At 37.9% G+C, this 20,638-nt stretch overlaps 1 protein-coding gene across 1 annotated transcript in view; it reads right to left on the reverse strand.

Annotated features, from left to right (window-relative positions):
* Positions 1-693: 693 nt before the first annotated feature.
* The window catches only part of LOC124789172 (trypsin 3A1-like), a 30,292-nt gene continuing 10,347 nt past the window's right edge, over positions 694-20,638 (reverse strand). Inside the window, exons 2-3 of the mRNA XM_047256466.1 lie at positions 1,251-1,348; positions 694-1,032 (exon numbers count right to left, since the gene is read on the reverse strand). Coding sequence (XP_047112422.1) covers positions 694-1,032; positions 1,251-1,348 — 437 coding nt within the window. The remainder of the gene's footprint in view (positions 1,033-1,250; positions 1,349-20,638) is intronic.

A 20,638-nucleotide genomic window follows, 5' to 3' on the forward strand; every position in this document is an offset into this window, starting at 1 on the left:
ATTTAAATGGATTAAATGTTGAAGTCTGCGTGGTGACTTTGAAGAATGTGCTGGAACATGGTAGAGAAATCTACTGTAAAGCTATTGAGCTTAAATTTTATCAATTAGCGGGATACATCGTTTCCTGCAAGGGGTGATCAACAAAAGATGTGTTCCAGTGTAAAGCATAAAGCAACCATTCACTGTCTAGAATAGTGTGACGCATGACAGTAACGTATAGAAAAAAAAATAATAAACAGTTATGGCGATATGTAAGACATAAAAATGAGGGATACTAAAGTAGAACTACGACGAATATATTCTTCAAATGTTCCAAAAGAATTTTGGGTCCATATTCATTTATTTCCAGTGCTACAGAATCTTGCAGACGCAGTCCTCAACAGCAATTTTCGGTTCGATACAGGTTACAGCCAATCATCCTCTACAAAGTGAGCATTGCGAATGCGGGGCCCCGACAGCACAGAAACCGTAGCGTACGCCTCACTTGCTGTGTGAGTATAAACCACATTTTTCTGGCTTGCCTACAGTAATTTTAGTTCAACGTGACACTTATCGGGACGTCGAATGCATCGATGCCGCTCCAGGTCACGTAACTACCCACAGGTTTATAGTGGACACACTGAAGACTGTATTCGTAATATGGAAATACACCTGGTGCTCGAAAGCGACTGTCATCTGGACCGCAATGCACAGTTATTTGATGTCGGTGTTTTCGGTGATCCAGCTGCGTAGCGAAACCACGTCCGCATAGACGCCCGGGTAGTAGGGTCGCGCGCACCCCTTGCCGAAGGAGACGACTCCGACGAGTTTCTTGCCGTGGACGAGGGGGCCGCCGCTGTCGCCCTGGCACGCGTCCTTGCCGCCAGAGGGCACGGCGGCGCACACCATGTTGCTCGTGAGCGCCTCGCTGAAGTAGCAGCTCCGGCACTCGCTCAGGGAGACCACCTGCACAGTGGTGGCGCGCAGGAAGTTGGTCGTGCTGGCCCCCTCCACCATCGCCCCCCACCCAGACACCATCACTGAAGCACCCGCCTGCGGACGGGAGGTCGCCAGAGGCACTATCTGTAAGAAAAACAGCGAGTCAACAACAGCAGAAAATGAACTTTGAGGCATTTAGTGTGTTTCACCAAGTAAATGTTCCACAGCTGCAGTTACCTTCTTTACTTTGTTGTTCTAACACGTTTCTCTGTTAAAACCTCATTCTGAATAGCTCCTGTCCATAGTTAACCGTTCATTTCCATCTAAGGAACTGCTACGTTTGCTTGCAATGCTACGGCGCTGACATGAGGTTTAGCGCGTTTTTCCATGTGTTTACTGATTGGTTCTAATCTAACCCTACCTGGACGAGCTAAGAGACAGTATGGAAATTATAAGTATAAATACACTATGTGATCAAAAGTATCTGGGCACCTGGCAGAAAATGACTTACAATTTCGTGGCGTCCTCCATCGGTTGTGCTGAAATTCAATATGGTGTTGGCCACCCTTAGCCTTGATCACAGCTTCCACTCTCACAGGCATACGTACTATCAGGTGCTGGAGGGTTTCTTGGAGAATGGCAGCCTAGTCTTCACGGAGTGCTGGATTGAGGAGAGGTGAGGCCTGTGACGAAGTCGGCGTTCCAAAACATCTCAAACGTGTTCCATAGGATTCATGTCAGGACTCTGTGCAGGCCAGTCCATTACAGGGATGTTATTGTCATATAACCACTACGCCACAGGAAGTGCATATGAACAGGTGCTCGATCATGTTGAAAGATGCAATCGCCATCCCTGAATTGCTCTTCAACAGTGGGAAGCGAGAAGTTGCATAAAACATCAATGTAGGCCTGTGCTGTGATAGTGTCACGCAAAACAATAAGGAGTGCCAGCGCCCTCCATGAAAAACACGACCACACCATGACACCATCGCCTCAAAATTTTACTGGTGGCACACGCTGGTAGATGTCGTTCACTGGGCATTCGCCATACCCACACCCTGCCATCGGAATGCCACATTGTGTACCGGGATGCGTCACTCCACGCAACGTTTTTCCACTGTTCAATATTACAATGTTTACGCTATTTACACCAACGGAGGCACCTTTTGGCATTTACCAGGGTGTGGTGTGACTTATGAACAGAAACTCGACCATAAAGCCAAGTTTTCTCACCTCCCGCCTAACTATCGTGGTACTTGCAGTGGATCCTGATGCAGCTTAGAATTCTTGTGTGATGATCTGGATAGATGTCTACCTTTTACACATTACGACCCTCTTAAACTGTCGGCGGTCTCTGTCAGTCAACAGTCGAGGTCAACCTGTACGCTGTTGTGCTGTAGGTGTCCTTTCACGTTTCCACTTCACTGTCACATCGGAAACAGTGGACCTATGGATGCTTAGGAGTATGGATATCTCGCGTACAGACGTATGTCACAAGTGGCACCCTATGACTTGACCACATTCGAAGTCTGTAAGTTCCGCGGAGCGCCCCATTCTGCTCTCTCACGATGTCTAATGACTACTGAGGTCGTTGATATGGAGTACCTGGCAGTAGGTGGCAGCACAATGCACCTCCTATGAAATACGTATGATTTTGGGGCTGTCCGGATACTTTTGATCAGATACTGTATTAAACAGTGGGCGATTATAGACTATGTTAATCGTTGACAACGTATTCCACCTGTAGGTCACCAAAAGGAGGTAACTTGATGTAACATATACGATATTACAGTGCCTGTATTGTTTAGAAGTGTTGGTCCGGACAAGCATGCACTGCATACTTCAATATCGTATTTATCTGCCGTTACCAGGTAGCGACTTTCAGATAAAATGAAATGTCCTCCCATCGCACGGGAATTACATAGTGCGTTATAACATGTAGGGAATAGCTGATCAGCGTTTTGCTTAGGGTAGAAGCTGGAAACCTAAAAGTGCATATTTAAATGGATTAAATGTTGAAGTCTGCATGGTAACTTTGAAGAATGTGGTGGAACATGGTAGAGAAACAACCGTAAAGCTACTGCGCTTAAATTTAATGGAAAGAAAGTAAAACAAGATGTCAAAAGATACACTTTCTCAATTAGCGGGATACGTCGTTTGTTGCAAGGGGGCGATCAACAAAAGTTGTGTTACCAGTACAAAGCAACCATTCACTGTCTAGAATAGCGTAACGCATTATCGTAAGTTGTAGAGAAAAACAAACAAACAAACAGTTATGGCGATGTGTAAGACGTAGAAGTGAGGGATACTAAAGTAGAACGCATCAACGACGATATGAAAGTTTGTGACTGACTGTGAGTCGTACAGAGAAAACAAAGCGCCTAAGGTGAAAGTTCGCGTAAAACAGGAAATCCGGATTATAGTCCTGGTCCGGCACAAATTTTCACTGTCGTCATTCCGTTATACAGCCGACGGTTGTACATATTCGCATTCATATATTGCATGTAACACAGACATGTAACGGAGTATTACAGAAACAATAAAGTGAATTATAATTAAAAAATATACATATGCCGGTCTAAATGTGGAGCACAGCCATACTGTAACGTTCATTGTTCGTGCCGTAAAGGAAACGCAGCAAGTATTGCGTTAACAAGGGACAGCAATAGTCTCCTCAGCATATAATTTTTCCTGCGAGAGTTTGATCGGAGGTTCCCAATGTGGCACGTATCCGGACGTCTCTAGTTAACAATGTAGGAAACGGCTAGAGCAAGTGCTGTGGGTAATAGAAAAGTCGCTGACCACGAAGCGTCACACACGCGCCTCCTTTTTTGCAAGCCACTATACCTGGTAAACACATCATGAAAGCCGCAGCCAAGCACGAGAGAACTACTTAAAGTCGAAGGCCGACTTGCAGCGCGGAAACTAAAAATGTTCTGCAACACCCTACGTGTCAGTCATGTAGGTAGCATGCAGATGAAAGGTAATTCTGTCATCAAACTGAAGGTTGGCGCCAGCCCTACAATTCTTTACTGGGCACAGCGCTGTTGTAAAAGGTTGCCAATTTCGTTTCTCCGACCTTTGAAGTGACTTACCTAACCACTTAGAAGAGGACATGCTGCTTAATGGGGATACCAAACATGGTGGAAATGACATTTATCATTCGAAAGAACCGGTTAGACAGATAAAAATCCTACGACTACCACGAATCGAGCCTGAGACGTTTGGATTCGTTGTCTGTCACTCAACCACTGTACCATTAAATTAGTCAAATAACAGAGCGAACAGGCAAATACTTTTCCCACTTTCCATATCTGAGTGGGACGGGATTTAAACCTAATAAGTGTTTCGTCGGATTATAGAGTAAGAATATAAATTTCTGTAAGTTTATGGGGCTTTGAGCATCATGATATTAAGTATTTATTATTGGGGATTTTTTCCGTTCCTGACCACATTTGGGGAGCGTTCGTATTCTTTCTATGGGAAGGTCAATACAGTTTGAATAAGTTTTGTAGGGAAAGCCATTGTGCTTATTTTGTTTATTGGTTCATTGGAAAGGAATGGCATCGGCTGCACGAATATATCTTACAGGAGGGTAGTTGTACTTAGCTTTTAAGTAGAAGTCATTCCAAGTCTACAGAAAGGAGTAGTACCTTTGAAGTCTTCCAATAATCTGTTGTAGGATCTTGTTACCATAGTCTGAAGTTTTCTTTTCTTCCGTTTCTCTTCGGAAATCAAGGTTTGCAACTGCACTACATTTCATGGCGGCATTCCATAGTAGGGCGTGGGTATCACTTTATGAGGTCTGTTGGGGGTGAAATTGATTGTAATCATTCTATAGGGTTGGCAAACAGCTCTATTCTCCGTTCCACTAGTGAAAAAAATACGAGCTCATCGAATTCGGACCAGCTCTGCAACAGGATTCAAGACTTTCTTGGAGACAGAGCACAAATCACTCTTAATGGAACAAAATCGACACTTATGAAGGTAATATCCATGGTACCCCGAGAAAATACCCGTTACTGTTTACAATGTATATGAACGATTAAATAGAAAGCGTCAGAAGCTTTTTAAGACTGTTCACAGATGATGTGGTTGTCTATAAGAAAGCAGCAACGCCAGAAAACAGTGCTGCGCTAGTATTATTCTTAGTCGTAGAAAAGGGGAATGTTGTTAAAATTCAGTAAAGGCGCGGCTGGGCGATGAAGTCTGGGGCTACTGGCAGAATGTAGTGATAGTTGGCGGGTAGCAGGCCAGACAGAGTAAGCATGGCGCAGAGCTGCGGTGGCGTTATTGCACACACGATGTGTTCTGAGTGGTGCAACAACGAGGCAGGAAACTGCTGCGTTGCTTGAAACTATTGCGATGTATGAGGCGGGACACTAGCCCAGAGCCAGGAGGGCTGCCATAGTTTCTGTCTCTCTATGACACTACGTCAGAAGTGAGGGGAAAGGCAGTATAAATAGACGGGCAATTTTAACTAGAGACAAGCGTGTGCCAAGTCAGTCGAGAGTCGGGACGGACCTGTGCTGGTCTATGCTTATAGGGGCCAGTCTGGCAGCGATGTTGTAAATATTCTGTGTAACCTGTTCTTTATTTCTATGTACTGTTTGGGCTGTATTCCGCCTCCCGGGACACAACACTGTGGCGGGATGGAACGACAGTCGGGTACTTGGAGATGGCACAGACTGCCTGAAGGAGGGCAGTGACAGCGGTCTGCAGCAGATCCAGGATGGGCCACGTTCGCTTCCAATCTGGCGTACCAGGGTTCGGGCAAGGTGTGCGCTGCGTCAGCACCAGAGTCGGCAGCGGATGTTGCCATCTGGCAAGCACCACTAGCGGCAAGATGCGGCACAGTGTCCAGGATGGCGCGGGTTCGAGTCTGGTCTTGTCCTGGGAGCAGCAGCGGCCAAGGGCCACGGGTGACCCGTACAACCACCTTCGTCCCACGGTCAGACAGAGAGGCCAAACGGGGCAGAGCGCGGCGAGGACCAGGGACTGTAGCAGTTTCTGGAATCGCCGGCAGCTACGCGGCGCAGGACGTGACGCTCGGTGGGTGGCGACTGGGCAAGTGCGGCTGGGTTCCAGCTGAGCAGCCTTGATGATGGTGCAGCGGTGTCGGCATACCAGGAGTTGCTGAGCCGGATGGACTCGCGGGACAACTCTGCGGCGGCACGCTGACACTGTGCTGCACCCATCGAAGTACTGTAACTTATGTGAATCAAGAAACGCTTCAGAATACCGCAGTATCACTCTGCACTGCCCCTTGACGCTATTTAACTTTCTCTGCCTACTGGCGTAAAGTGGCGCGGTGGATCCCGACTTCAGTTCGGCCATCTTGAGTCCCGAGTTTGTCCATCGACGCCCCCACAACAACATTTTCGAACTGAAGAATGACTAGCAGAGGATTGATGAATGGTGCAGGCTCCGGCAGTTGATCGTGGGCGTAAATAAATGACATACTGTGTATACATGGGAGAAGAAATCGACTACCGTACAATTATGCTATTGATGAGAAATTGATGGAAACAATATCCACCGTAAAATATCTAGTAGAATGAAAACATAAAACAAATAGTAGGAAAAGCAGATGCCAGACTGGGTTTCACAGGAAGAATCTTAAAGTAGCTTGTAACCCGCTTGTTCGACCGATTCCTGGGTATTGTTCATCAGTCTGGTATAGTTGTCAGGTAGGACTGACAAAAGAGATAGAGAAGATCCAAAGACTAGCGGCGCGTTTTGTAACGGGATCGTTTAGTCGGCGCGACAGCATTACCGGGATACTCAACAGACTTCACTGTTAGACGTTACAAGAGAAACGTTGTGCATCATGGAGATGTTTGCTATTACTTCCTCCCACATACATCTCGCTCAATAAGCAGGATGAGAAAATTCGAGAAATTAGAGCGATGCAGAGGCTTACGACTATCATTCTCCCTACGACCCATACGGGAATGGAACAGGGTAGAGGTGCTCGTTTAGAGGTACCAGAAGTACACTCTGCCACACCCAAAATATGTGGCCCGCAGAGTATGAAGACCCCCTCCCCCTTTCCAGTAAGGGTGTCCGTGATGAGGTTTGGAAGGGTGCCAATCTTCTTTCTTAGGTTCTTACGTCCTCGTTCTTGCTTTTCCTTTCTTTCTTCCCCCATCGGGCTACAAATTCTGTCCTCCCTCTGTCTATATGCTGTAGCTACATCGCGTGAGCCCTTCCTTGAGTCCATTCTATACAACTTGTTATAGCAAGACTAGCCGAAGGTAGTGTAGCCCTAGAAGGTTTCCAACTGTAGTAGTACAAGTTTTAATTGGTAACTTTATTATGTATGAGTCAGTACAGTAACAAGATTGGAAAGATACGTTTTGTTTTATTTTATTATACAGACTTAAATGTAGACATTTTGAGATTGGCGTGAAACACTTTAACAAGCCTTATAAGCCTCCCAAAGACGAATTTAATAAGTGTATCAGATATTATGGAATTGCTACATTTCATGGGACAAGCGAGCTATCGATTTTATTTGTTTTGTTAATTAGCTGTCTGGTCCCTTCTGCAACATGCTGTGACAATAAAGCGATTTATATAGATCTATAGTTTTTTACATAAGACGTGAAAACTTATGATATCTGAAAAAACTGAAATATATGCTAATGTAGTAAATAGTTATAAAGAAGAAAAAAAGCTGTAATGGACAACAGGCCAACAGTTGTAGTTTAGATAACTGAAGTTGTTTTTCACATAGTTTATTATTTATTAAATTTAGTTAAGTAGGCTGATGCCCATTCATTTCCACAGGGTTTCAAGTGAGGGGGTACGCGATTTTCTGCTATTTTATTGCTAAGAATTCCTTGTCGTTTTTACGGTTAAACGAATTTTTTCGATGAGAGTTTTGGGACTGCAGTCGTTACAGGAAACGGTAATTATTCGATAGGACCTCCGAAAACTAGTCGATAGAACGCACTAGTGTGTGTGAGACTGCAAGATTTATTTCCCTCACCACCGATTCCAGAGAATTTTACTTTTGTCTACCTGTAACAACGCTGTAGCAACATGGCGCAAAATGTAAATTTGAAAAATAAAGTTCACGATTTGTTTCTTTTCCTGGGTTGAATACAGGATCCAGAATGCAACGTGGCAGGAAGAGTGTAGGGTCGCGTGGGAACTGTAGTGCTGACAAGCTTTGAGGCCACAGTTCAGTATTATGTACTTTTTTTATATTCAAAATTTGAAGATAACGTGCAATAAACATTTTGTTTTACTAATATAAGCACTAGCATCTCTTTTACAAATAATTAGTGTCTTAATCTTAAACAGAAATAAAGTTCTTGGACCACTACCTACTTGGGCTACGCATATGCTGAAACTGATTACATGAGATTAAACTTCAATAAGTTATATGGTATAATTATTTGATGCGTCGTCGGCACTGCTCATCGAGATTCACAGAGAATAGAGGTCAAAATAGATGTCTTCCGATTTAACTTTCAAAATGACACAAATGGCATTATAAGAAATCAGTAGTTTTGTTTCCATTTCGATGAAGCTCATGGCTATCTTAAACAGTGGCAGCATAAATCACCTGTATATCTGTTCTGTTGCATTTCAACAGCCAGTTTCAGAAAAAATACTTGAAATCAGTGTAGAACGAGACACACCAGTCTTCTTTGCTAACACTCTAGTTGCATAAGCTAGGTCGATAGAAAGCTGTTTGTTTTACTTCTTCCTTTGTTCAACAGTGATTATCATATATTGTCTCAAAATTTGGAAGTTAATTCTGTTACACAATTCGAATTTTTGGTGGACTGATATATGCTGGGTTTGATACCATAATTTTCTTCTGGAACCTGAATAAATACCAAATTCGATTATCTCATGTTACTCTCACTTCCACACTGAAAACAAAGCAAAGTGGCATCATTCGAAAAAGGTTGAAAATTTTCTGCATAAAATAAAGAATAGAAAACCTATTGATGAAGTATTTTGATATCAAGGGCCATAAGTAAACACTTGGGCAAAGTGTGCCTCATAAAGAAAAAAGTAGTCCATCAAACTTGGTACAGCTCTACTGATACTATTTTCCTTAAGGCTGTAATAGTGGACATCGAGGATTTTCATCTGGTACCTGGATGGCATTTCAAGTGGACCTATGTAACGAATTTGATCCACTCCAGCGTATTATGGCATTCATAAAGTTCACTACTGTCACTTAGGAGTAAAGCTATTCCATTTATGATGTGGATCTAGTGAACAGGTCGTAAAAGGATCATTAATCTACCATCAGTCTGCTGAATCCTATGACAAATAAATTTTCCTTCATGTACTGATGTTGATTTTTCTCCAGGAGTTCAGCTGCTTTTAACTGGCGTCCATCAGAATTGATCACATTGCTCCATCGAACATTCACACACAACACACTTCAATAGCATCAAGTTTCTGAGTTGTAAGTTTGGAATCTTTATGATATAAGAAGCTTCCACGGCCGGTGACTCAGCGGGAGAGGCTCTTAAACGTGATCAGAGGAATGTAAAGGACTGCATCCCACTAAGTTTCTGCGATAGATCTCATTGTGACAATGCTGTTTTTTTCTTAAGAACGTGACAGATATGATCAGGTCCCATTAAACGTAGGCCAAATGTCATCTAAACAAATTGCCTTTGATTATCAGCAGAAAGAGATCCCTTCTACTAAAGGGACCAAACTGATTGGTGATAGTTTTCTGTGGCTGAAGTGAACTACTGGAGATTTGTTGTTTGAAATAGTTAGGCCTTTGTCATCAAACTGGATCTCTCGCATAGAAATGGCGCTGTCTAATGCCAGACAGAGATTTAAGATTATGCTGTGTAGAGCATACACATGGAACATTTATGAGCTGGGGAGTTTTAAGGCCCAGTGAAAAGATAGTGTCCATTTCCCACATGTAGACTGAAAATAGAGCTGGCTATGAATGGAGTCCTGTAGCAGTCCCCTCAGTGTGGCTCAAAGGCTGATTAAGTTATTCTGGAAACAGGCAACTACTGTTTTTTTTTTTTTTGCATCAGGAATGTATGAAAACCAAATAGAAATTCTTTTGACATGACTATAGCACTTAATGCAAAATTGAAAAAAACTATTAATGTCAATACATGCCACACAAAGAAGATGCTGATTGCTGAAAGTTCAGAGAATTTCAGAATGCAGAGCAGACACTGTATAGAGGTCCTTTAGATTTCCCAAAATTGCTCTTAGTTTCTGAGGGAAAATTCTTGAACTCCATCCAAATTTGTAGATGGGCCTTCCTTAAAGGTGATGTACATCAATGATGTTGTACTTCCAGGTTTTAATAAATGGAACGATTATTTGAGTCGTCCAGTTTGGAAAAAGAGGTTCTTTCATCTCGACAACATAAAGATTTCGAGAGAGCGTTGTTAAAGCCCAAAATGCTAAGTAAGATAGAGAACATAAGCCAATACAGAACTGGCTCCTGTCGAGGATTTCAGTGAGCACTGGAAACTATATCCACTGGCGTAATGGTGGGACTTTGAACTTAAGCATGTTTATGCTTATGATGAAAAATGTAGTGTATATCCTCTTTACAATATAAAAAAATTAACATAAAAAACATGTTAATCTACTTTTAGTTTTAGAAGAATATAATTCTCAATAATGTTTGATAAAAATCGATCTTGATTAACTAGTTCACAATCAACCAAAAATGGACATCGAATTTATTCTTGTGATAAATGTTTAAGATATTTTTATTCACATGAAAAGTTAGACAGTTACAGAAACGATCACAAAGAACTTAAAGATGTAAAAATTGATATCCCTTAGAAGGCGAAAATTAAATTTAAAAATTATAGTGATTCATTATGAATACCTAACTTAATTTATGCAGGATTTGATTGTCTTTTAAAGGATGTTAACAACTGTCAAAAAATTAGTAGAAATGTTAAAACAAATATCTAAAGAATCTGCTGAAAGTGTTTAAGTATTGGTTAAAAGTAAACAAGAAATCATTGACTATCGTCACTAGAACATACAGATTGGTTGAAAACATATGATGATTTTAACTGAGATATGAGCAAAAACACAGCTAACAAATAGATACAAAAAATATAAATCATTCACTAATTCTGTTTTTGCTACAATGATGGAAAATATTATGAATAGACAAAATATTAAAACAATAACAAATCCAAAAAAAGACAAAATCAATTTCAGAACATAATTAAGATCATACTTCTTTATTTTTAGAAAATATAATTGCAGTTCTTATGGAAAAACTATAGTAAAGTTCAATAAACCAATTTTTATGACAATGTAATAAAACAAAACTATGGGGAAAATTTTTGATTCATTTTACATGGATACAGATTATTTTATTCATGATATAAAAAAATGAAAATCCTTATATAGATATGAAATCATTTATAAACGAATTTGATGCAAGCAATACTCAAAAAATAATTTATACAAAATTACACAAGTAAAACAAAGTTTAGGAAAGATTAAACATGCAAGTTCAGGAAAAAATATGTTGAAACACATCATTTGAAGATCGAAAAACTATGCTTAAAAATTAGAAGGCAAAGAACACAAAATATCTAAAGCAGATTAAAATGCTTTTGTAAAACATACAATTAGTTCTGATAATTATAAAAACTGTTTAGATGACAAAATATAACAACATAGAAAAATGGATTTACTTTGTTCATTTAAGCATGAATTGTCATGACTGAATGTAATAAAATATTTTATGTTCTGAAGACAATAAATGAATTATATTACAAGGTGGAATTAATAACTACCATATGGACATTTAAAAATAAACGAATTTAATCTCAGTTCTTAAAAAGTATTAAATATAAAAAATGAAATAGAAAAATATAAAATATAAATATTACAAAATTACAGTTTTGAAAAACTGAACAATGTATATCCATGATCTTTATAAAACAAAATATTATAAAATAAAAATTTATTTGTTGTCCAATTTCTGATGCATTTTCATATATATTTTACAATCAATTTTCCATAAAAACATTCAACTTTATGATAACACTTTTCTATATTTTCTTATAATCGAAAAGCACTTCCTCTCTTTGGTTATAGTCATGGGTTTCAATATGTTAAGAAGATTTTTCATTTTTTTTAAGTTTTCACATGTAAACGTTTTTTATTCCAGTCATCAATTAGTCCTTTTATGTGTTCTGATTTTTGCTCTATATTGTATTTGTTTCTTCTTTATACAATCAATACAACCTATTTGTGAACATGTTTTCTTATTTGTAAATTATATTCGTTTATGAATTTCTTTTTCTTGTTTGCGCAATGGACAAATCACTTTATTTTCACTTTCCATAATAAATTATTAGAATTTACAAAAATTAAAACTTAATAAACTTTATAACATATAAATTGATTCATTTTTATATCTAAAACATATTTATAATGATAAACAGATGTGATTGATTATTAATGAAAAAAATCCATTATTTAAATCAAAAGATATCTGTGATGTTCTGGAATACATTAATTTAAGAGATGCTTTGAAAGACAATGTTACAGTAACACATAAAAAAATGAAGAATTAAGAGGTAGTTCACAACTACAGTTATATTCACATACAAATATTATAAATGAAACAGGTTTTGTAGTTTAATAATGAGATAAAAATACCTTAATCAGAACATTTTTAAACTTGGATTTATGGTGAAGTTTGTCCATCAATTCCATAATATAGCGAATATAAAATAAACATTAATGTGAAACAGTTTTATTAAGTTCAAATAAATCATTAAAAAATCTGAACACTATTAAGGATAATGGTATAAAAAAACAAAATGAAAGATTTGATTCTGATATAGAAATTTTAATGAAAGAAAGGAACAAATAAATAGTGTACTATCACATGTCGTTAATGAAACAACTGCTGAAAGTTTAAGACTGACACTTGTGTTTTAAGATCATACAATTGTCATTAGGATAACTACATTATTCGAATGAAATTTGAAAATATTCATACACAGATATATTTTATCTGAAGTAAACATCCAAATTGTGAAGAAGTTTTGAAAATTAACTATGTACTTAATGCAGTAAAAGATCGAAGAAAGATTTATTTGTGTATTTAGCCAAAATTATGTCAATATTTAAGATAGTTATTCAAAAGAACATTTGCATGATGTTTTTTTGAAAATGAAACTAAATTTCTAACTAATGTTTTTCATGACTGAATTTTAGAATATCAATCATAACGATTTTTTACATTCATTTAATACACTAGAATTATCCAAACCCTCTAATTCCATTAATTCAAATTTATAAGTTTTAAAAATTCAGGCATTACATCATTTTTGCTGTCCTTTATTTTAGTACCAATATATACTCTATCTTCTTTAATAAAATAATAAGCATAGTGAATATTATAGTCAATAACATATATGTTTAATATTCAATAACTTACTCATTTTAATATAGTTATTTTTATTATTCCATAATTTTGCGAATTGTGAAATCCTAACCATTTAACATATGCGGGGTGTATATGTGGACGACGAAAAAAAATTCACGGATTTTTCCCGGATTTCCCGGTTAAAAATATACTTTCTCCCGAATGAAAGTACATTTTTTTCCATGTTAAGTAACAGTGTAGTTTTCCTCGAAACTGTAAAACTTTTCAATCCTTTAAATGGATGTGATTTTATACATCGGCGTAGAATTTCCCGGCACTTTAGAAAACGAAACTTAGGAGAAAAACACGTTTTAGAAAGATGTCTGATGTGCAGCAACATGTACACTGCATATTTTCGTATTACGAAAGTATAAATTCTAATTCCACCACACACCACATGTTACTTTCTGAAGTATTGAAATCGAGATTGAGATTCACTTTTGTAAGTCAGTTGTAGCTCATGTCAAGCGATCTCGCCAGCCGATGACAGCGGATATTCTGATCATAGGACATGTGATGTAGTCACCCAATAGCAGCATCACTGTAAAGTAACGCGAACACACAAACAGAAAAAGGTAATTGTTTAAATTAATATACATATGTACATAGTGTTGCTACAATAAAAGAAAAGCTTTTACATTTAATATTGGTCACTAAGATTAATAAGCTGCAAGAGAAGCTAAGCTTTAACACATAATGATCATTTTTGTGGGTGTTACACTTTAAAGATACATCACAAAAATATGCCAGTAAATTTTCTAACAATGACATAAATGTCTGATCTTCTGGGCTCGAAAATATTCTAAATGGTCGCCCTCAAAGATTTGATTTTTGAGTGAGAGTCAAATGCTCTGTGATTTAAGAAATTCATCAGACAGAGTCCATCTAGCGTAAAAGGAAATTTACTTTGAAAGTAACGCTCTCCAAACAACCATTCACAATATTTTCTCACGACCTGTTAGAAATAGAATCGTTTCTGCAGTTGCCAGAGCGCGCCAAATAACAGGGGTCGCAGCGCTTGCGCAGCTACGACGCAGGAAGCCCGTACGTTCGTACGTGTAAAACATTAAAAGCTCTTACATTATGTCATAAAAGAAACAAGACATAAGAGGACACTCCAAGAGCATGGGAATTTTGTGAACTATACTAAAATGCATCATTCGGCTTAAAGTGCACATTAGTATGTCCAAATTCAGATGTAAATTATCTTGGAGTACCTGTACTGTATTATCTCATGTTTGGTTCTTTATTAAGGCATAATGCCATACGTGCTAGAATATGGAAACGTGAACTTGAAATGCAGCGAACAGTTGAAACTAGCCAATAGTGTGGAATTAAACACTTGACTGCCTCAGCAGAAAAGATTAGTAAAAGTCAAATTTCTTTAGCAAACCGACAAAAATAACTTCATTGTTCTGCAAGGCCATGTATTTTAATTCACTTGATAGCTCCCGGCCACAGGAATCCGTTTTGTTTTCATTTGAAGTGAGAGCAATAAACTAAGTGGAAACAGCAAAATCACTCAACGTAAACACGGGTCACGTGGAGACTACCACCTCCCACTACAACTCAGACTGCTCTGTAAATCAGGTCCGGATCTACGATATTCCCGAACCGGGGCGATATAAGACAGTGGCGCTCCCCCCTCCCTCGAGCATTTGTGGTACAACACCAAAAATTTAAAAATCGACTTTTCAAGAATATCTTCATTTTGTAGCACACATCTTTCTGAAGAGTCTGATACATAAAACATATATATTCGAAGGAACGTAAGACATGTTTTTTGGTCTTAAGTGTGGCAAAGTGCAGTGCCACGCCTCTCCACACAGCATTCTTCCATTGCATGCCTCTTGTATTTCGCTCTGTGGAATTCAGGCATGTTTTTTTTTTGTAATGGAATGGGTGCCACCAAACTATATTAATGCCAGTGGAAATTAAAATGTCCTGTGGTGCCTCTCCTGCTCCCAGTCGGCCGGTTTGACATCCTGCTCCTCTTTATTGATGTCCTGCTCCTCTTTAAAAAAATCTCGGAATTAATACTGGTTGGGATTATTTGTAACCAGCAGACCAAGAACTCCTCAGAAAATTTACAGTCTTTACTGCCTATTAGCTAATAACTTGCTGATTTGTGTGACACAAAATTAAACATAGGATACATAAAACGAGTAAAGACAGAGACAAGCAAGACAGTACACGTTTCTTCAATCGTTACGTCCTAGCTTCTTCTCTCTCTAATCTTGCCACAGCTTTGTATGGCGCACTTTCCTTTCTGGGGAAGAATCTACTACATCATCAAAGTTCGTCAATGTTTTGCTACATGAAAAAACGAAATGTCGTTGTCTAATACTAGAAAAGCTGGTAATACAAATTGTACCCAAGACTGGTGTTGTTTCTCGATCTGATCACACGTATTTTGTTACAGCTATATAAAATGAAATAGGCCTGCACAATATTGCAGCAGTTGTTACACACACCAAAGAAATGAGACTGTTTTGGCACAAATGGTCATTTTTATAACACGACGAAATATAATTCACGAAGTACCAATATCAAATGCCTATTAGGCCTGCTACAAGCAAAAAGTTTTGTGTTAGGAAATAGTTTCACATTTCATTCATACTCTCTAGCTTCTGAAGCATGAGATCGAAAAGTAGAAGTACTAAATTTTTAAATAAATTTCGAATCGTCATATTCTGCCCTAATTTGTGTGAGTTCCCGTTTCTTCACCTTCCTCGTTCTAACAAACAATCTTTTTACGAATTCTGTAACTATTCCTGCCACTGTCAAAACTTATTCTCTGGTTAATTTCGTCACCGGTTTAGTTATCCAGTTGGGCATTATTACATGTTCGTACAATAGAACTTTAGCGGCTGCTAGCCGGGGACTGTATAACTGGCCCTTAGCAGTGTAACGGTCTGGCCAAAAATTTTCTGTCAAAATTTCATTTTCTTGGACACACGGAGGAGACAATACGCAATCTTTGTTGCCTGTTATTCCTGTTAGTCATTCCATCTATGGAATTCGCTACTAGTTATAACAACGCTGATAATTTGCAAACCCAGTCAACCACATAAACAGTGACTGGCATTCATCCGTTCGTCTTTATTCTGCTCAGCTCATGTAGACCAGTCCCCATTTGTCTACAGGAAAGTTTATTTCTAGATGTGACGGGGATTCCCATGGCAGAGACATCACGTCCACTATCCACGTATTCAAAAATCAACTTGCGATTCTTTCAGAAATCGTCTTAGAATTTGTTTAAAAATGTTCAAAAACCAACACGGATGCGTTCAAAATCATATGAGAAATCAATAGACCAACGTGCACTGGGTGCTAGGGTCTTTGTGAAACAAGGTATTTTTCCTCAATAATATGAATTTGGCGTCCCCCCCCCTTAAACTATCACCCGGGGCAGCTAATCCAGTGAGCCCCCACACCCTAGTTCCCGGCCTGTTGCGCATACATGAATCTGGCAGCTTAGGCGCACCAGTAAAATTTTTCTGGATAGCATCTGACTGCTTGCTACTATTGCTTATACAGCTAACTGCCACACTTTTGTAGCCAGAAGCAGGAGAAGGTACTATTCATACAAGAGCCAACTGCACACATGCATAAGCTCACTCGCAACCGCTCAAACGAATCTGATGTAAAGTTGTGACGTCACGCCCATCGGAGGCAATTTGTTGTTATGAAACATTGTATAGTCTTCCTAAAGCCATTGACAACCAAGAGGGAATAATAAGAGTGGACGATCAAGAACGAAGTGCTCGTATTAAGAAGGGTGTAAGACAAGGCTGTAGCCTTTCGCCCCTACTCTTCAATGATGGAAATAAAAGAAAGGTTCAGGAGTGGAATTAAAATACAAGGTGAAAAGATATCAATGATACGATTCGCTGATGACATTGATATCCTGAGTGAAAGTGAAGAAGGATTAAATGATCTGCTGAACGGAATGAACAGTCCAATGAGTACACAGTATGGTTTGAGAGTAAATCGGAGAAAGATGAAGGTAATGAGAAGTAGTAGAAATGAGAACAGCGAGAAACTTAACATCAGGATTGATGGTCACGAAGTCAATGAAGTTAAGGAATTCTGCTACCTAGGCAGTAAAATAACCAATGACGGACGGAGCAAGGAGGACATCAAAAGCAGACTCGCTATGGCAAAAAAGGCATTTCTGACCAAGAGAAGTCTACTAATATCAAATACGGGCCTTACTTTGAGGAAGAAATTTCTGAGGATGTACGTCTGGTGTATAGCATTGTATGGTAGTGAAACATGGATTGTGGGAAAACCAGAACAGAAGAGAGTCGAAGCATTTGAGATGTGGTGCTATAGACGAATGTTGAAAATTACGTGGACTGATAAGATAAAGAATGAGGAGGTTCTACGCAGAGTCAGAGAGGAAAGGAATATGTGGAAAACACTGATAAGGAGAAGGGACAGGACGATAGGACATCTGCTAAGACATGAGGGAATGACTTCCATGGTACTAGAGGGAGCTGTAGAGGGCAAAAACTGTAGAGGAAGACATAGATTGGAATACTTCAAGCAAATAATTGAGGACGTAGGTTGCAAGTGCTACTCTGAGATGAAGAGGTTAGCACAGGACAGGAATTCGTGGCGGGCCGCATCAAACCAGTCAGTAGACTGATGACCAAAAAAAAAAAAAAGATGCTTGTAAGTGCACTGTGTTTTGTTGTTGAGTGGGGTGAAATTTCCTTGGCAACTTCAATTTTTTTCGTTTCTTTTTCTCTCGTTCATTTTTTATTGCTGCAGTATTATTCTACACTAGCTAGATATAGTAATATTCTTAGTTAGAGTATTGGTTGTTACCTGTAAAAGTTACAAAAATTTAACCGAAAACTAAAACAATGAAAAATTCCAGGAATTCTAAAAAATTTCCGGGTTTTTCCCTGTTCTCTCCCAGATGAAAAAAATTCCCGGGTTTTTCCCGGATCTCCCGGTTGTCCTGGGTCGTATACACCCTGATATACTTTACTACCTCTCTTTTACAAAACTTTGGCAACGACATAAACATCTGGAAAATGTTTTTTCGATAGTTCCAGTTTGTAAAAAAATTCCTTTTATTTCCACACCAATTATATCTTTTCATTTTTATGTGACTCTATTAGAATGAATAATTTCGTCAATTCCACAAATATCAGTTAAACATTTTGTTGCACATCGTTTTTCGAAAATTCCTTTTAATTTACTTATTCTTATTTTATCAGCTATTTTATATTTAGCATTAGTATCTAACAAACTTGTTACACAAAAACCTTTCAATAAGCTTTCTCTGTTTTGTTTCATTTTTTATCTACTTTAACAAATTTTATTTACTTTATTTTCGTAGAATCCATTTCGAGTAAATCAGTTTACAATGATGTGAAGATGGTATCTGTTTCCAAAAGAACAGATACCATTGATGACCATGCAGCTTCTCTAGAATGAAATTGAAACTCTTAGCTGCTGACAGGTGTAGTTAGTACATCAATGGGGACAGCTGAAAATGTGCCCTGACGGGGACTTGAACCCAGGATCTTCTTACATGGCATACACCCTATCCATCTGAGCCACTGGGGACAGTGCAACTGCAGTCTATAACCTACATTTGTATTGTTCCTAGTAGATACTTGCCCATTCACTCATTACTCGTGCCAGACTAGGCTGACGAATCCTGTAAATATCAGGCAAAGTGTGCGTATTTGCACAGAAGAAGGTCAATGGCCGGGTAGCCTTTAACTATGTGAAGATGGTATCTGTGATAAAATCTTCTCAGGTTGACAGACAAGTCAATGTGTTGTTCTTGAGCAACGTTTCAGCAAGTTTCTTACTTGGTGTGTTCAGTTGCACTATCCTCTGTGCTCTCGGTGGCTCAGATGGATAGAGCATATGCCATGTAAGCAGGAGATCCTGGGTTTGAGCCCTGGTCGGGGTACAGATTTTCAGCTGACCCCATTGATGTATTAATAGCACGTATTGGCAGGTAAGGCTTTCGATCTAATTATCATTTCAGTTTGAGATGAAACATCTGTTCAAAATGAAATTACATTCATTCCATTAAAAATATTTTCTCTTTGGTTTACATAATTCATGATTCGTTTCTTCATAATTGTAAGCCATTATGTACAATTTTTTTAATAAATTTACCTTTTTCGTTTTACAAATTGGACAAATTCCCCCAATTCCCTGTTTTCCAACGTTAGCTGTCAATTATTGTCGATTATGCGTTTCAGTAAATTTTTGTGCAATTAAAACAGCACATATGATTATGATTCTCTATACAGGACAAAACATAATTAAATTTTAAATTATTTCACCAAGTGTAATTAAGTTTACATCAAGTAAAACAGTTTTAACAGTATCTTTTAATCTTATAGTAAGAAAATTTTATTCCTGCAATATTTTTATGATCAGATGTCAGGAATCATATCGTAAAATTTGTCGAAAACACTTACTGAAATATCTAAATCATTAGTTGATAAATCTGTACTTATATTTTTGTCAATAACAGGGACTTATTTAAGTAGAGATACATATGTGAAATTATACATTTTTTGTTTATTTTTTGAGTCATAAAAGTAGTTTCAATTAGTTGTTTATTATGTACTTTATCCTTAAGATTACTTAAATCTTTTCAGTATGGAGTTAAATATGTTTTTGAGAAATAATCTGAAACCCTTTTTCTATTTCCTTTTTTGTAAGGTAATTTGATAAATCAGTTTTATTAAGTTGAATATTCTTACATTCTTACCATTAAAATCTGTTTTATTAACATAACTATTCAACTGCACTAAAATGCTTGTACATTCATGTTTTGTATCATATTTTTTTTCTATATATTTTTCGTAACTGCAACATAAACCACTTATAGAGTGTATTAAATGTACTAGTCTGCTACCTTTAAAATCAATATATCCTTTAGCTGTTTCAACAATGTTAGGTAATTCATTATGAAATAATTTAATCATATTTTCTATTTTTGGATTATATGTTGCTACTACATTAACTGCTTCAACTGATGCTACTTCATTCTTTAATTCTCTATTAATTTGTTATTTATCTTATTTCCAAAAATCCCCATTAGTCATATTAATAATTGCAGTAAACTTATAATTTGTACATAATAGCTTTAAAAGAAATACATACAAATGTCTGTAAATAAATTCATTAGAACTTTGTATACTTCTGATGTTGGAACAAAAGTGATTTCTGCTAAATGATTTACTACTTGTTTTGATATATTTCTTCCAAATGAATCAAAAACATATTTTATATATATTTTTT

The sequence above is a fragment of the Schistocerca piceifrons genome, chromosome 3 (assembly GCF_021461385.2).
Source record: "Schistocerca piceifrons isolate TAMUIC-IGC-003096 chromosome 3, iqSchPice1.1, whole genome shotgun sequence".
NCBI lineage: Eukaryota > Metazoa > Arthropoda > Insecta > Orthoptera > Acrididae > Schistocerca > Schistocerca piceifrons.